The 18198-nt window shown below is 28.1% G+C and overlaps 1 protein-coding gene across 2 annotated transcripts in view; it reads right to left on the bottom strand.

Annotated features, from left to right (window-relative positions):
* Window positions 1–18198, bottom strand: part of LOC117172744 (potassium voltage-gated channel subfamily H member 2) — a 198320-nt gene that overhangs the window by 117602 nt on the left and 62520 nt on the right. For both annotated transcript variants that reach the window (XM_033360932.1, XM_033360942.1), the window contains exon 4: window positions 10050–10200. In XM_033360932.1, coding sequence (XP_033216823.1) covers window positions 10050–10200 — 151 coding nt within the window. The remainder of the gene's footprint in view (window positions 1–10049; window positions 10201–18198) is intronic.

Raw genomic sequence — 18198 nt, 5'->3', positions numbered from 1 at the left:
CTTACAAAATATCTCAAATGACAAAAACACGAGCGCGCGAGCGTTCGATTGGTATCGTAATAGTAAATTTGTCAGTCAAATAAAAAAAAAATTAACCATAACAATAAACTTTTCAACCAAATATTTTAATCTTTAACCAATAAAATGAATGCTAAATAAAATAAATTCTTAAATTAGCAATTTTCAACCCAAAAAGATGAATTCTTAATGAAAAATTTAATAGTTGAATTTTCCACTTAAAATTAACCTTAAATTTGAATAATTATATTTTTATTTCAAACATTATTTTTTAAACAAAAGACTGAATTTTTTGACTTACCAGTAAAATCCTAAACCAATAAAATTAATTACTGATAAATCAATTAAACTTTCAAGGAAATCATAGAACTTTTAATAACGACAAATGAATTCTTAACGAAAAATGTAATCGTTAAATTTTCAATTAAAAACGATCAATTTTCTGCCAAAAAAGATTAGTTAAATTTTTAATTCAGAAACTTAATTTTCAACTCAAAAAAACGAGTTTTTAACAAAACAGTTTAATCTTCAAGCAAATAGTAAAATTTTAAAACAAAAGAGATGAATTCTGAACAGAAAATGTCGAGTTTTTAATTAAAAGGCTTAATAAATTTTTACAATTTTAAAGAGTAACAATGGAAAATCCTTCAATTTAAACGATTTGAAATTTTTACTATTGTATTATATTATTATATTATTCTGTTATATATTAATTGATTTTTTTAATATTTGTGATTTTCTGAATTGAGTATCTAATTTCCATTTCCGAAATTATATGTACAAATTTTTTTCTGGAATAATTAAAAAAATTATTCATATATTATGAATATAATTAGAAATTTTTAAATTTCAAATCGTTTAAATTAAAGGATTTTCCATGGTTAATCTTCAAAATTGTAAAAATTTATTGAGCCTTTTAATTAAAAATTCGACATTTTTTGTTCAGAATTAATCTTTTTTGTTTTAAAATTTTACTATTTGCTTGAAGATTAAACTATTTTCTGTCGGTAAGGAAGTTATTTATTTTTAACATAAGAACGAAGTGCAGCATTTAAAATAATTATTAAATAATAATAATAACTGAAAAAATTAGGTATTCATCACATATTTCTAAAACCCTTATGAGGATCAAAGAACATTTCTGGTTAAATAAACTTACCTACATTCTGCAAAAAGGTTTTAGAAATATTTGATAAATACCCGTGTGGAAATAGCCCGGGTTATTCCTGGTACAACAAGGTTTCTGATCGGGGACTGACTAGGCTATGTTTGTTTTTTAAAAGCCTAGCCGTGCGCTGATCGGATACTTGCTAGCCAAAATTAATGCAAAATCCCAGTCGGGGGTTAACTGGGCTCTGATCTGACAAATCTTATGATCGAATGCTCAGACGGTAGTTGGCCGGGCGCTGATTGACAATAATAAAATTGTTAAACTTTGCTTATAACTTAATTACTTTGTCTGATTTCATTAAAAAATGGATGCGTATACCCGCAACATTCACGATTCAATTTCTGAGATCCTTCATTAAAAATTTTAAATGTTCATAAAAAATTACAATTCCTGTCATTGTAAAAAGTTGTAAAATAGTATAAAACGGAGAAAAACAAAATAGCACGCGACGAAATATTGTAATCGATTTAAAGTATTTATTTAAAAAGTATTTTATTGATATTCCTGTTTAAAGTTCGTGTATTTTATATTTACATAACGCCGCATAATAATAAACAATTAGAAAAATAGAACTTAAAGTTTGGTACTTTAATTTTTATGAACTTTAGCTTATGAGGATGGCTTTTTCAACGAGTTTCAACTTGTTGGTTTAGCGCAGTGGTTAGCACTCCCGACTGCTAGGCGTTAGATTTAGGTATAGATATGTAGGTTCGATACGCCGTAGCGTTAGAAATTTTATTTGTAATATAATGTTTAAAAATGTAATATATGTATTTACTCTAAACAGGACTATTAATATTTAAAGTCAAAATACTTGCAATCATTTAATATTTATTTTTTAAATCTTTTTTGTTTCGACGACTACGTGAAAATAGTTAATTTTGTCTGTGTGCTGGGCGTGTGGAATTTCATATATTAATTTGCTCCAATTCTACAGTAAAAAAAAGAATCAAATTGATCCCCTAATTCAGTGAATAATGCTCTTTATACAATTGATATCCTAATCATTTAAATCTAGTAAAGCACCAATTGATCTTGTCCAGGCTACGGTCGGGTTCCCCGGCTTGCTCCCGGCCGTTCTCCATGGCCGAACGCTGGCCAGCGCAGCGTGACGATGCTGGTCGGATTCCGACCAGGAACTCCGGCCACAGCCCGACTTAAAGTCGGGCTCCCCAGCCAGATCCTCACTTAAAGCCGGGCTCTCCAGCCGTAGACTGGCCAGCCCTCGACTTAAATCTCCACCCGGGTATCTACTTTTTCAATTTATTATTACTTATTAATTTATTATTTTAAACACTGTACTCAATGTTGATGGTAAGTTAGTTTTATAGTAAGAAAGAAAGAAATTCCTTACAGGCAAAAAGGAGGATATTATATTATATATTTTTTCGAAAAATTATCATTAAATATTATTATTTATTTTTATTATTGTATTTTATTATTATATGATATATTATTATAAGTAACAAATACGCGGTACTTGCAGACTTTTTGCGACTTGGAACTAGGTCTAATGACTGCAGCCCGACATACAATATTAGCTGCCGCGTTGCATTTTACAAACGCAAAAAACACTCAACTTTCAATTACAAAAGAAAGACAACAAGAAAAGTTATCGAAAAAATAAATATGCTGCCTCGAATAAAATTGTCTCTAGATTATGTGTTTAAAATATTAAATTAAACAATGCATTTTTGTAGCTGTATTATGGATGTGGCTAAGCCCGAGTAATTTAAGAGCCTTAAGGTGCTTCAAAAGAGCCTCACGAGTCTCGGTTTCGCTTGATCCACTATTCGTCTAAAAGGATGAATTCCTACACTAACATTTTTACCACATAATCTAAAGTAAATCATACCGTTTTGGATGGAAAGCTTTTTCAATAAAATATTTTTGTTTTTTTTTTTTAATTGAAAATGGAGCGTTTTTGCGCCTGAAACTGGCAACATCGGCAGCTCAGCAGACACAATAGTCCAAGCATTACCGGTTTCAGGCCCAAGCAACACTCCATTGTAAATTACAAAAAAAAAAACATTTTTCAGAAGAAGCGCTCTGATCAAACCAGTATAATTTCCTTTATATTGTGTAGTAAAAATATCACCTTCAAGAATTCATCGTTTTAGGCGTAGTGGATCAAGCGAAACTGAGAGTCGTTTGAAGCGCCTTAAGGTGCTACTCTCTAGATCGAATTTCGAATTAAATTGATAATAATTTTTTTTCATTTGATTATTTGACAACTTAGTACATTTTTATATGATTATAATTAATGTATTATGCTAATTGTCACAGTGGAGAGAAAATGTCTTTTTTGATTGAAAATGATGTACAGTCCATGAATACTAACTGATTTGGACACAAAAAGTTTTTAAAAATGCTGACAAAATTTCGACAAAAGTTGTCGGGCCTTAATTTGATTTACTTTTTTCATTTTTTTATAAATAAAAAAATTTGACGAAAAATAGCATTTCTTTCTATTTGACGCTCCCAGTGCTCGTCAATAGTATGATAATTGTTTTAATCGCCTACTTTTCACATATATATTATTTGAAGATATTTTATCATTACACGATAAACAAACCAGAATTTTATAAACAAATTATGTGTTGAAAATGTCCCTTTAACTGAGAACTTCATGATAATTTTAGCAAGATTCATCATTAGTTAATAAATTTGAGATTTTTTAAACGAATTTAAGAAACAAATGCATTGCTCGGGCATCTGTGGACAGAAAAGATCGCTCTCTTCAATTTCACTCCTCCTCATTGGAAGCTTTATAATAATTTCAACAACATTCATAATTAGTTTATAAATTTCATGTTGTTTTTAAGCAAATTGAATGAACAAATGCATTAATCGGGCATCTGTCGACGGAAAAATTAATTGTTTTCGATAACAGTCCTCTTAATTGGCAACTTCATGATAATTTCAGCAACATTCATAATTAGAACATAAATTTGACGATTTTTTTAACAATAATAAACAAATGCATTATTCGGGCATCTATGGACCAAAAGATTTGATTCCGTCGATTTCTGTCCTTTTAATGGGGAACTTTACGATAAGTTTCAGCAACATTCATAATTAGTTGATAAATTTTATAATGTTTTTAAACAAATTTAATCAACAAACGCATTAATCGGACATCTACCGACGAAGAAATTTGTTCTTATTGATATCAGTCCTTTTAATTGGGTACTTCATAATAATTTCAGTAACATTCATCATTAGTTAATAAATTTTAGACTGTTTTTAAAAAATTTAATGAATAAATGCATTATTCGGGCATTTTTTAACGAAAAAGCTTGTTTTTTTCAATGCCAATCCTGTTATTTGGGGACTACGAGATTTTTAGGAACATTCATAATTCGTTGAATAACTTTCTGATTTTTTAAAACAAATTTAATAAACAATATTATGCATTTCCCGATTTTTTTATAATATTAAAAAAGTGTTGACAAAAAATTCAATAAAGATTTTTCGAAATCCTTCTGTCAGTTTCGAGATATATTGATATGGAATATTGTTTTCAAAATTCCACTTATTTTGCAAATAATTGCAAATTGAATATTGACGTATTGAAATTTGTATTTATTTATATCTCGTGAACGAATAGAGATAGCTGAACAATTTTTTTTAAATAAAGCTAAAAACTTCATATTTTTAAGTGAATTATCAAAGTTAAAAAAATTGATTTCTTCAAGTTTTAAATACTTTTTTAACAATTACAAATAAAACCGTATTCTCGGTTTCACACAACATTGAGTTTGAATTAACTTTATGCGTAAAACATCACCGAGTATATTAAAAGAAAAAAGTAAGTAACCTTTTCTATATTTATTATTTATTTGTTATTATTATTTACTGGCGGCGTGGCATGCTTTCTTGTGCAATGGATATTTTAGACAATTTTAAATGAATCAATCTAAAAATGACCAAAAATCTTCCTTCAATGGTATATATTTCATGGGTGTATCAAAGTTTCAAAGAATTTCAATAATATTTGCCCAAAACTTATGATTAATTATCTCTTAAAAATTAATTAAATTCAAGACCGAATTTTTTAAAGTTCTTCGTGCTTATTATTAAAAATACTCAGCTGAGAACACGGTTTTATTTTCAATTATTTTAAAAAATTGTTTATTACTCAAAGAAATTAAATAAATTTGTACACCATTTTTCATGATTTAACTAAAAAATATAAAGTTTTTAGCTTCATTAAAAAAGTAGTTCAGTTATCTCTATTCATTCACGAGATATAAACAAATACAAAATTGAATGATTACTTGCAGGAAAAGTAGAATTAAATAATTTATAAAAATTAATGAAATACATTTTACGACTTAAGCAGAAAGATAATAAGGTAAATAATATTATTAATTTTACTTCATGTTTGCAAATGTTAGGAATTGAATAGCAAAGATATTATTAAATATAGATCCAGATAGTTAAAGCTGTTTTTGAAAGTAATCATAAATACACACACAATCGAAACAATTATCGGAGATCGATAAGCTTAAGAATTCACTTTTTCACATCTGTAGATTTTAATTTTAAATCAATATTTTACCCTATATCGTGAGTAAAACAAAACTACTACCATGCTCTCTATCAATGCAACTTTTGCTATTTTTATAAGAAGGATAACTAATAGAAATCAATATTCAAAGTTTACATAATTAAAACTAGATGAAAACTAGCAAGAAAAAAATGTAAATGTGTTTTAGTCCTGAATTAATATTTATTACACAACCATAGAAAAAAAGTTTACGGAGCCAAAAAAGCGACGTGCATAGTGTTGTAGTATTGGTCGAGATTATTCGCCATCCAAAATTTTCGAATTTTCTTCTTGCCAGTTTTTTTTTTATTCAACCTTAATTTTTAGTCGAGATTGAATTTTTCTAAGTTGGCCACTTAGCATTTGGCGACTTAACATTCTCATAAATGGCTAAACGGATATTAACGACTGTAAAGTCAAAATTTGAATTTTTAATTATCTATTATAAAAATATATGCTTTTGAATTTAGAAAAATGAATTTATTAATAAAATTCTCATTTGTTCATAAGCAATTTTAGATTTGTTCTTCTCATAATAAGTTTTTCATCTCGCGTTGTTCTGTATTACTTTTGCAGAGAAACGCTGGAATAAATGCGATCTAATTCTTATCATAGGCATTGATAGAACATTTTTGCAAGTTAAAGTCGCAAAAAAAAACTTTTGTAAAAGTTAATAACAATCAAATATCCATGTCTATGATAAGTATTACATTGGATTTCTTCCAGCGTTTTTCTCTAAAAGTAATATAAAATAACGCGAGATGAGAGATTTTTTATGACCAGAAAAAATCTCAAATTGTTTATAAACAAACGAGATTTTTAATTAAAACTTTTATTCTCGTAAATACGAGAGCATATTTCTATATTAGACATTCATTGATAAAAATGTTGACGTTACAGTTCCTAATATCCGTTTAGCCGTTTACGAAAAAAATGTTAGTAATGTTGAAACATTATAATTTTCCTGTTATTAATTTGTACACATTTTTTTTACTAACTAAACTTCATAAAATTTCTTCTAGCTTAAAAGCTATGAAAATATCAACTCAACAGCTTCAAAAAAAAAATATCCAACTTAGAAAAATTCAACCTCGACTAAAAATTCAAGGTCGAATACAAAAAAATGTTAAGCAGAAAATTCAAAAATTTAGTATTTAGGCTAATCTCGACCAATACTACAACACTATGTAGGTTCCTTTTTTGGCTCCGCAAACTTTTTTTTGTGTGGCTGTATTATTTTCTTCTTGAATATATTTCTAAATTCTGGTCTCTTTTGTTGCCTCTCTCAGAACGTACAATCACATATAACACTGCAGTATCGTAAATCAATTCTCCTTGCCCCACTGCAATTGACACACAAACTAATTGCTCCAAGGGGCGAAATACGTCGTCGATTAAATAATCCAATTAAATGATGTTACGCAATAAGTATAATCGAGTGACTCGACTCAATTTTATTAAATTCGACCCCTAGGACAAATTATTTACTTAATATTACAATTTATTTTTTTACAGTTATGTTTATTATTCAATTTTAAAAAAATGTGGCCATAGGCCAACAAATTTAATGATATAAAAAACATATATACTCTACCGTTTGAAATTGTCGGTACGACTAGCACGAGTACTACTGAAAGTCAGTGATGACTTTGAAATACGAAAACTAGATCGGAAGCTAGATAATAACAACAATAAAATTATGAAAAGCTTGTTTAATCCCATTTTTAATGATCCTCAGGGGTATTTCTAATGCTTAGAAGAGGGTATATCACGTCCGGAATTTTTAAATAAAATTCAAAGATATGTGGAATTTTTATTTCGACATAAACTCATATCATGTCCTATCAAGCTTGAAGCAAAAATTTGAAATTTACAGAACGCAATATCTGAATTCTCATCTTAAATTTAAGCCGATAAAACGTTTCAAATCTTAACGGGTTCCCGAGATACTATTAATAATGTCCAAGCATATTTGTGCCATGTTTCAGTCAACGATCACTGAAGCTGGCTGCAAGAGCGATGATCGCCAAGAATTTTAAAGGTTTTTTACGTTGTCTTAGAATCGTGTTGTGACTTAACAAAATATTGGGGAAAAACTGAAAATCATAGGACGCACTTTTCACATTTATTATCTTTAATTTAAGCTCCTAGAATTAGAAAATAATGAGCAGTTTCCCGAAATATGACTAATAATTGTGAAACATATCTGCGTATTGTTGCAAACGACCGTAAGAGCAGGGATGGCTAAGAGTTTTTCGGATTTTATACCTTTACTTTTACTTTTCCTGCGATTTATGCAATTTATTGAAAAAACTGAAATTCATAAGTCGTACTCGTTGAAATATTATCTTTAAATAAACCAAGAAAAGTTAAAAAATATGAGCGGGTTTTCGAGCTATGAATAATAATGTACAAATATATCTGCGTCAAATTTCAGTCGGCGATCACTGCTGTCGGTCGCAACATCCTTTATCGGCGAGAAATTCTCAAATTTTGTGCCTTAACTTTAACACGTGCTATGACTGACTAGAATATTGCTAAACAAAAAACTGAAATTGATAGGACGTAATCTTTGAAATTTTGCCTTTGATTTAAGCCTATTAATCTTACAAAATCTGAACGGCTTCTCGAGATATGAGTAATAATGTCCAAGTATATCTGTGTCAAGTTTCATTCGGCAATCACTGGCTGTCGCAGCCGACAGCAATGATCGCCGACTGAACCTTGACGCAGACATGTTTGGACATTTATCGTCATATCTCGGGAACCCGGTAATATTTCTAAAGTTTTATTGTTTCATATTAAAGATGCGACTTTAAAAATCAAGTCCTGTTAATTTCAGCTTTCTCCACTTTCTTCCTTAATCACATCATGCATGAGTTCAATTCGAGCTAAAAAATTCGTGAAATTCTTGCCGTTTTTGAAGCTTCTCTCTAGTGATGCATTTGAGACGGCTTCTACAAAATTCTAAATTTTCTTGAAACATGTTCAGGTAAGCTCAAATCTTCATGGAGATCGAGAATCTCAAAAAAATTCGAGATCTCGAGTCGAGAATCAGCTCATGCTGTGACAGTACAAAATTAAGAGAATAAGCTGAGATTTATAGGTCATAGTCATAATGTCCAAGCATATCTGCGTCAACTTTCAGTCGGCGATCACTGTTACCGTCCGCGAGAGCGGTGATCGCCGAAAATTGCTTAGATTTTGTCTCGTAAATTTAACTCGTCCTGTGACTATGGAAAATAGCGGAGAAAAACTGAAATTCATAGCACGTTCTCTTTGAACTGCTCTCTTTAATTTAGGTTGATAAATATTTTAAAATTTGAAGCAGCTTCCTGAGATATGAGTAATAATGTCCAAGCATATCACCCCTCTCGCGGCCGACAGAAATGATTGCCGACTGAAATTTGATGCAGACATGCTTGGACATTTCTAGTCATATCTCGGAAATCCGCTAATATTTTTAAAGTTTTATTGTCTCAAATTAAAGATAAGATTTCGATTATTAAATCCTGTAAATTTCAGTTTTTTCACACATTAAGGTTAAGATCATTTTCAAAATAATTCAAAGTGATTTTCAAGGTGGAGAAATACGAAAAGCATTTATCTGCATTCTGGACATTTTAGAGCGCTCATTCAACTATTCAAAATTTATTGTAAGTCCTGCGATAATGATTAAATGTACACTGAAAAGCAAACGTGCAAAATCACTAGAAGTAAGCCACACAACTTTGACTATCAACCACAATGTCATAACATATTTAATCTTAGATTTCAAAAAGCTTCATGTAGAACACAATTTTAATATTCATTTGATTAACTAAATTTTTTCTGAAAAAAGATCTCCTTCGCTCCGCTAGGAATCGAATCACAAAACTTCTGATTGCCGGTCGTGTGCTTTTCCCTTAAGCTGCTGGAGAGATCGAATGAAGAATCCTTTTTTAGAAATACAGAATTATTTTTGCAGGTATTAACTATTCAAATTTTTCAAAGGGCCTGTTTTATCATCAGAGAATAATGATTATATCTTAAATCAGAAATTCTTAACGCCTTCACTTCAACTGGCCATCGGAAGTTCTGTGGTTCGATTCCCAGCGGATCAAAGGAGATCTTTTTTTCAGAAAAAAATGTAATTCACACAATTTTAATTCATAGCTCTATCTTCCCTGAAAAGAAGTTAAGAATTTCTGTTATTCCCTTATGACAATACAGATTCATTGGAAAACTTATTCATTTGATATTATCGGATGAGAATTTGAGGGTAAATAATTTATTTTTTAACCAAATAATTTATTTTACTTCACTCACCAATTTTCGGAGGCTTCTTCGTCGAGGATGGTTCCGTCTGGGAGCCGATGGGGCAAATTTGAACTCGTTTTTGGTCTGTTTCTGACTCGAGATGGACCAACAACTCCTGTCCTCGAAAGTCCGGCACGAAAAGACGCCCTGGCCCTGTTGACTGCTCGAGTCAACGTCATTGATTAGGATTAGTTAATGTTAGTAAAAAAAATTATTAGAAAAGTAAAACTTGGATCGAATTAATTAGTTAATCAAAAAAGTACAATAGACTATCGCTATGGAGTCATCCATAAACTACGTTACCAATTTTGGGGTATTTACCCCCCCCCCTTCGTTGCCAACGGCAGCCCCCACCCTTCAAAAGGACGAAGTTTCAACAACACAGTTGAAATTTCGACTAAAAAGGATGAGAAGAATGTTAAAATAAAAATATATAAGTCTGCGTTTCAAAAATTAATTTTCAACAAACAAAACTGATTTTCAGCTAGTTGAATTCAACTAAAAACACGAATTTTTAACAAAATAGTTTATTCCTCAACCTAATTGATGATTTTTTAAATAAGGAGATCAGTTTTTTGTTCACAAAGATGAATTTCAACAAAATAATCAATTTTCCACGAAACCGTTTAATTGTCCAACTGCCACTATGAATTTTGAACAAAAAAGTGCATTTTCTACCATGTAATTAATTTTTCAAATGAGTAGTTAAATTTTCAATCAAATAGTTTAATTTTCAACCAAACTAATTAGATTTAAAAAAAAAACCATATTAACCAAAAATGGAATAGTTAGATTTTTAATTTAAAAAGTTCAATTTCAGTACAAAGTAAGGAGAATTTTTGACCAGTTTAATTGAATAAAGAATAACGAACTTATAAAAAGTAGTTACCTATACGCCAAAAAGATGAATTTGAAAAAAAAGAAGATTTATATTATTCCCAAAAAGATGAATCTTCAACAAAAAACATAAATTATCCACCCAAAACAAAATAGTTCAATGTGAATTTTGAAAACAAACAAAAAACGTAAGTTTTAAACCGAAAATGGAATATTTACATATTCAGCTTAAAAAATTAGTTTTCAATTAAAAAAAAAAAATTTCTCCCAGTTAAATTGAAATAAACCACACGAGTTAAAAAAAGTAAATTTTCTACCATAATACACTTAAGTTTTCAACCAAATAGTTAAATATCCAAGATAAACAAATTCAACCAAAAATGGAATAGTTACATTTTGAGTTTAAAAATTAGATTTCAACAAAAAAATGAATTTTCTACTAACTTAACTTAAACTAAAAACGACAAATTTTTAACAAAATAGATCAATTTTAAATTAAAAAGCTGAATTTTTAAACAAAAACTATGAATTTTGTATAAAAGTGTTAGTTTTATGTCCAGTAGTTACTTTTTAAAATGTTGGTTTACTTTATAACCATGTATTTGATTTTTATACTAAAATAGTTTAATTTTTAACCAAATAGTTGATTTCCTAAGAAAAAGATTTAGCCAAAATGGAATAGTTAAATTTGCAGTTTAAATAATTAATTTGCAACGACAAAAAAATTATTTTTTTGACAGGTAACTTGAATAAAAAAAGACAAATCTTTAGCAGATTAGTTGAATCCCCAGCCCAAAAGATGAATTTTCTCAAAAGAAGTTTAATTTTATACCCAAAAAAGACGAATTTTCAACAAAATACAACAATTTTTTCAAAAAATGTGAGTTTTTAGACCGACACTATGCAAATTTAACAAAAAAAGTTTTTTTCTAACAAGCATTTGATTTTTGAAACGAGTAGTTACATTTTTAACTATATAGTTGATTTTTCTACCAAAACAGATGAATTTTTATCAAAAAGGTGAATTTTCAACGAAATAGTTGAATTTTTGACCAAAAAAAGATGTTATAATATACGAAGGTATGAAGTTTGAAACAAAAAAGACGTATTTTCTACGGAATAATTGAATTTTCAACCCAAAAATAAACATACTATAATTTTCTAACCAATTGTTGAATTTTCAAACCAAGAAAACAAATTTTCTACAAAGCAGCGTAATTTTAAAAACGAAAAGATCAATTCTCAACAAAACCTGTAATAATGAATATTCCAACCAAAAAGAATAATTTTCCACAAAATAGTGGAATCCTCAACAAAATACATGAATTTTCAACAAAATAGTTGAATTTTCAAACATAAATGATCAATTATAAATTAAAAATATACATGATCAATTTTCAATTAAAAATATAAATGATCAATTTTCCATTAAAAATATAAATTTTCAACTAATAATGGAATAATTTTTAACTAAAAAGAGATACATTTCAACTAAATTATTGAATTTTCAACGAAATAATTAAATTTTGCACTAAAGAGATGAATCTTTAACCTGAGTTTTTGGCCAAGGAAGTAATAAATTAAAAATTTTTTAAAGTCCTGGTCTTATTCTTTTTTACAATAAAACAAATAATTTTTTTAATACTGCTAATTAAAAAAGTCATAATTATAAAAAAATTGGAAAAAAATGAAAATAATAAAGCTTGAAACTCCAATTTTTTACAATACTATTACAGAAGCTAATTAAATTGCAAATTATTTAAAACAATCAAATACGTTATTATAAATAAATAAATTACCAAGCAGAAGGTTAACGAATTGAAAAAAATGTGACCACGCAGGGGGCTTTTTTCTTCTTCTTTCCCTTTTATGGCTTCTTCGTAAATGTCCTTAAATTTGTTATATTTTTTCAGTTCAACAAATTTTTGCTTGGTAATTTATTTATTTATGTTTACATAGTTAATTATTTTAAATAATTTGAATTTAATTAGCTTCTGTAATGGTATAGTCAAAATTTGAAAGTTTTCAGACGTATTATATATGATTTCTTCCCATTTTTTAAATAATTATAACTTTTTCAATCAGGAATATTTTAAAATATATATTTTTATTTCTGTAATTGTAACCTTTTAGTTTTTTTCGTAGAAATTGTTTTAGTAGAATTTATTGTTTGTGAATATATATGCGTGAATTTATTTATTAATTTCAAAATGTTTTTTTTTTTGTTCAAATATATTGTTCGTCTTATTTAAAATTTTCGTTTCGTATTTGTAATTTTTTTATTGTTGATTTTTTGTTAGTAGACATTTTATAACGAAATTTTATTAACTTTTTAGCTGTCTTATATTTTCGATCAACGCGTTCTTTCTTTACATATAAACAACATCAATGGACAAATATCGTGAAATTCATGAAAGAGTGTCATCGCATGACCTTAAAAAAAATATTTTGATTTTTAAAACAATATTACCTGCATCGAGTTATCGTAAATAATTATTTATAATAGCTCATAGATTCTAGAATTATTATTTTACATAAATATCGAAAATCTAAAGACGAAATACAACAGTTTTTCACAGGTAAGCCTTCCTTAAACCGTATGGAATGTTTGTGCTAAGTTTAAGACACGCCTGTATTGTGATTCAGGAGAAAACTGGATTCAAAGGATTTTTACATGAACCTTATAAACTCCGGTTTTTGTCCCATTATCGTGGGACACTAGGAGTTTCAAAACTGTGGTTGTTTCCTCATTGGCGTAGGGCACCTAGAGTATAAAAACTTTAGGTTTGCTTAATTTAAGTGGGTCACCGGGAGTTTATTAAACTCTGGTTTTGTCAATTTGGCCAGGGCACTGGGACTATAATAAATTCCAGGTTTACTCTATTTGCGTTGGGCACCTGGAGTTTAATAAGCTGCGTTTTTTGTCCCATTTTCGTGGGGTAACGGGAGTTTAAAAAGAAGAGTTTTTAACGAAATAGTTACATTTTCAACATAATACTTAAATTTTCAATCAAATCAAGCTTTTAACTAAACAAAAAATTAAACGAAACATGAAAAGAAAGAGAACATTTTTTCAAAACAGACGAATAAGCAGATATTTAAAAAGGGGAAAATATAGGAAAGAGTGTGAGTCTGCAATATAAAAGTAATTTTCAAACTTGCTAAGTTATTATTGAACTGTAAAATTGCAGAGATATCTTTCTCAAAAGTTCCAAACCTTTGGAGTAACCCCCTCCCCCAAAAAATTATTAACGTAGTTTATGGTCGATCCCTAATTATTGAACTTGACCAGTTAGCGAGTCTCTAATGTAATAAAATTTGTTGGGGCTTCAAACTGAATTAGAGGATAACTAATACACATGCAAAATAGACAGATTAAAAAATAATATTTATAAATATTAATTATAATATAAAAATATATCATCTATTCATTTATACATTTAAAAAATCATTTTTCTTGGGAAGTGGAATCGGGAGAAATGGTGTAATGTCCGGAAATCAAGATGGAAAGTGTGTGCGTGTGTGATGTTAATGAGATACGAGCATATGATCCACAGAGGTAGAAAAATGCAAGTAGGGCGGAGAATCGATTTTTTATAAATATTTAATTATTTTATTATACGGTGTTTTCTTTATTATACCATGATGATAAGCGTTGTATCAAGAAACTAAGTTTTTCATCAATAAATCACAAATGAAAAATTAGGTCTTTCACTTCTAGAAATTAATTCAAACTTTTGTGTTTTGCCTTAAAACTTTATTGACGCAAATCTTTTTTAATAAAGTGAAAATAAAAAAATATTTATTAAAGTATAAATCTTACTAGACCCTGAATAGTTTTGGAGCCTGGCTTGTTTTTCTAGTCAGAGTTGCTACAAAATCCTAATTTTGAAATTCTTTGACCTACTCTGACTTTACCTCACCAATTTTTCAGTTTCCCCGACTTTTAACACATATTTCTTTAGGTATTTAAAACATTTTACATATATGGGATTAATAATCTTAATGCAAAAAAGGTTTACTTCTAAATTTATACTCAAGATTTTTAGTGAGTATTCAACACAATATTTGTATTTCGAATCAAATAGTTAATTTGTCAAATAAAAAGGATAAGAAAAATATTTAACAAAATAAATTATCAACAAAATAGTTAAATTTTCAACTAAATAAATGAATTTTTTACCAAGAAGATTAATTTTCTACCAAGGAAGATGAATTTTTACAAAGTGCATAAATTTTCAATCCAATAGTTGAATTTTTAACAGAAAAAGATAGATTTTTATAAGAAAAATCGAATGACTTTATTTTTCTGTGAAAAATCAATGTACAATAAAAAAATAATTCTGAACGAAATTGTTCAGTTTTCAACCAAAATGATAAGTTTCTAAGTAAAGTGATAAGCCTTCAACCAGAAGATTATTTTCAACTTTACAATGTAAATTTTCAACAGAAAATGGAAAAGATACATTTTCAGTTTAAACAAAAATTAATATTGTTATAGGAAAAAATAAATTTTCAACAAAATAGGTAAATTGTCAACCAAAGGGATGAACCTTTAAACAAACAAAAAATTTAACAAATATTTCATCACTCAACCAAGTAGTTGAATTTTTAATTCAAAAAGATCAATTTTCAACAAGACAGTCCAAATTCCAACCAAAAAGATGAATAATCATCTAAAGTGATAAATCTTCGAACAAGAAAATTAGTTTTTAGCCAAATAGTTAATTTTCGAACAAAATTTTAATTTTCTACGAAGGAAATTAAATTTACACACAAAAATACGAATTTCTAACAAAATACATGAAGTTTGAACTAAAAAGATTAATTTTATGTTAAAAAAACTTAGTTTTGGGCCAAAAAAGGCGAGTTTTCAGCACAATATTTGCATTTTCAATTAAATAGTTGAATTTTCAACTAGAAAGGATCAACAAAATAGTTAAGTTTTCAACTAAACAGATCAATTTTCCATCAAGAAGATTAAAGATCTACTAAAAAAAGACGATTTTTAACAAAATTTTTGAATAAACAAAAAATGTTCAACACTAAAGTTCAAATTTTATCCACAGATGAATTTTCATGTAAAGTGATGAATCTTCAATACAAAATAATCATTCTAAACCAAATAGTTTAATTTTTCATCTAAAAACGAATGCTTCAAACGAAAAATTAAGCAAAGACATTAATTTTGAAATAAAGAAGATGAAATATCAACAACAAAAAAGAATTTTCAATATTAAATCATGAATTTGCAACAAAAGAATATCAGTTTTCAAACAAAAAACATTATATTTTCAGTTACAAAAAAAAACTTCGAACGAAGAAAACCAAAACATTTTTAACAAAATTTTAAAATTTTCAACCACATAGATGTAATGTGAACAAAAAAATCAACCCAATAGTTCGACTTTATCCCAAGTAGTTGAATTATTAATTAAAAAAGAACAATTTTTCACAAAGTAGTTACACTTTTAACCGGAGAGATGAATTTTAATCTAAAATTATGAATTTTATATTAAAATTTAATTAAAATTTAAATATATAAGCTTTCAACAAAACAGTTAAATCCTAAACAAAAAGAGTTCAATTTTTAAACACGTTATTTTTTTAACCAAAAAAAATTCAATTTATACGATGAGAGATGACTTTTTTAAACCGAAAAGATGAATTTTTCACCAAAAACTTAATTTTAAACTAATTAAAAGAATATTTTAACAAAAAAGTTGAATTTTCAAGCAAAAACAAAAGAGTTTTCAGGAAAGCGGTTGATATTTAAAACAAAAATAATTACTTTTTAACAGAATTATTCGCTTTTCAACAAAATAATGAAGTTTTTGACCAAATACTTAAATTGCTAAACACAAAATAAATTTACAAACAAAATATTATAAAAAAATATAAATTATACCTGAACTTGAAATTTAGTTTAGTGAAAATTCCTTGACTGCTTCAGGTTCTCCCTTAATTTCCCCTGTATCAACCCTGCTAGTTAATGCCTAGGTAATTTTTTTAATCATGGCCAGGCTAGTTTTCCCCACTTAGGGCCTAGAAACATTTATTTACAAATTACAAACAGGTACTAAAGAGTTTTCCTACTTAGGTCCGAACTTGTTTTTCTACCTAACTCCTAGGTAGTGTATCCACATAAAGCCGAACTAGTTTTACATATAAAATATATGCAATAACTAAACATTTTTCTTATATATTTTCAAACTAGTTTTCCAATACAGAACCAAATTATTTTAAATAAAAAATATATCCAGGTAGTTCTTTGTTAGTTTCCCTACTTTCTGCATAGCATGTTTTTCTAGTTAGGTCCCGGCTACTTTTGGTTTATGAAATAATTTCCCTGCTTACAGCCCAGCTAGTGATAACTTATCTTCCTTTTTCCTAGCTAGTTGTTCTAACTAAGTTATAGCTAGGTTTATAAATAAAATCTATCTAGTTTTAGAACAGTTTTCACCCAAGGCCTGGCGATCGAAACTGTCCTAAAAATATTTCCTAAAAATAGCATTTAAAAAAAGAGACGCCAATTGTTAATTTTAGCTTTTGATCATTATTTTTTCTAATAAAAGCTCATTATCTCAGTATTAATGATTTCAAAGCGGAATTGGCACTTTTTCGCCATTTTCGAGAAAATCTATTTTAAAATTTGTTCCACGAGCAATATGGAAAAACACTATTGAAATGATTTAAAATATAATTTCCTTCAATAATCTTCAAATAGTCTGCCACTAATAATTTTTAATTCCTTTTTTACACGGAAAACCTGACTTACTTTTACTTTATTATGGTTTTCGCAAACAAATTTGTTAAAAAATAATTATATTGATTGTTTTCATCACTCAGTTATTATATTTAAAGATAAAAATATAAACAGTTGCGTAATGTAATTTCTAAACGTCTTGAAAAATTATTAACAAGTAAAAAAAATTTTGTTTACGAAAAACATATTAGAGCTTTAAAAAGTCAGCTTTCCGTGTTAAAGGGAATAAAGATCAGTATTTGCAGAGTTTTTGAAGATTTGTGAGGGAAATTATATTTATAAACATTTTAATTCACAAAAAATTAAAATAAATTAATAAAAAAAGTGTATGCAGAACGAATCGAACACGCAAACTTCCAACCCTGATGCAACAGCGCTATAACCTGAGCAGTCGGTCGTCGGCCATTTCTCGCGAAACTCGACATTGTCGCTGGCGAATATTTCAAACTTGATTTTCTCGAAAACGGCGTAAAAGTGCATAGTACTGCCTTGCAGTATTTTTTTAAAATGAGCTTTCATTCACAAAATTATGAACCAAACTAAAATTTACAAATG

The sequence above is a fragment of the Belonocnema kinseyi genome, chromosome 1 (assembly GCF_010883055.1).
Source record: "Belonocnema kinseyi isolate 2016_QV_RU_SX_M_011 chromosome 1, B_treatae_v1, whole genome shotgun sequence".
In the NCBI taxonomy this organism is placed as follows: Eukaryota; Metazoa; Arthropoda; class Insecta; order Hymenoptera; family Cynipidae; genus Belonocnema; species Belonocnema kinseyi.
Note: the sequence above shows the minus strand (reverse complement) of the source record. Positions and strands in the feature narration are given on the sequence as shown.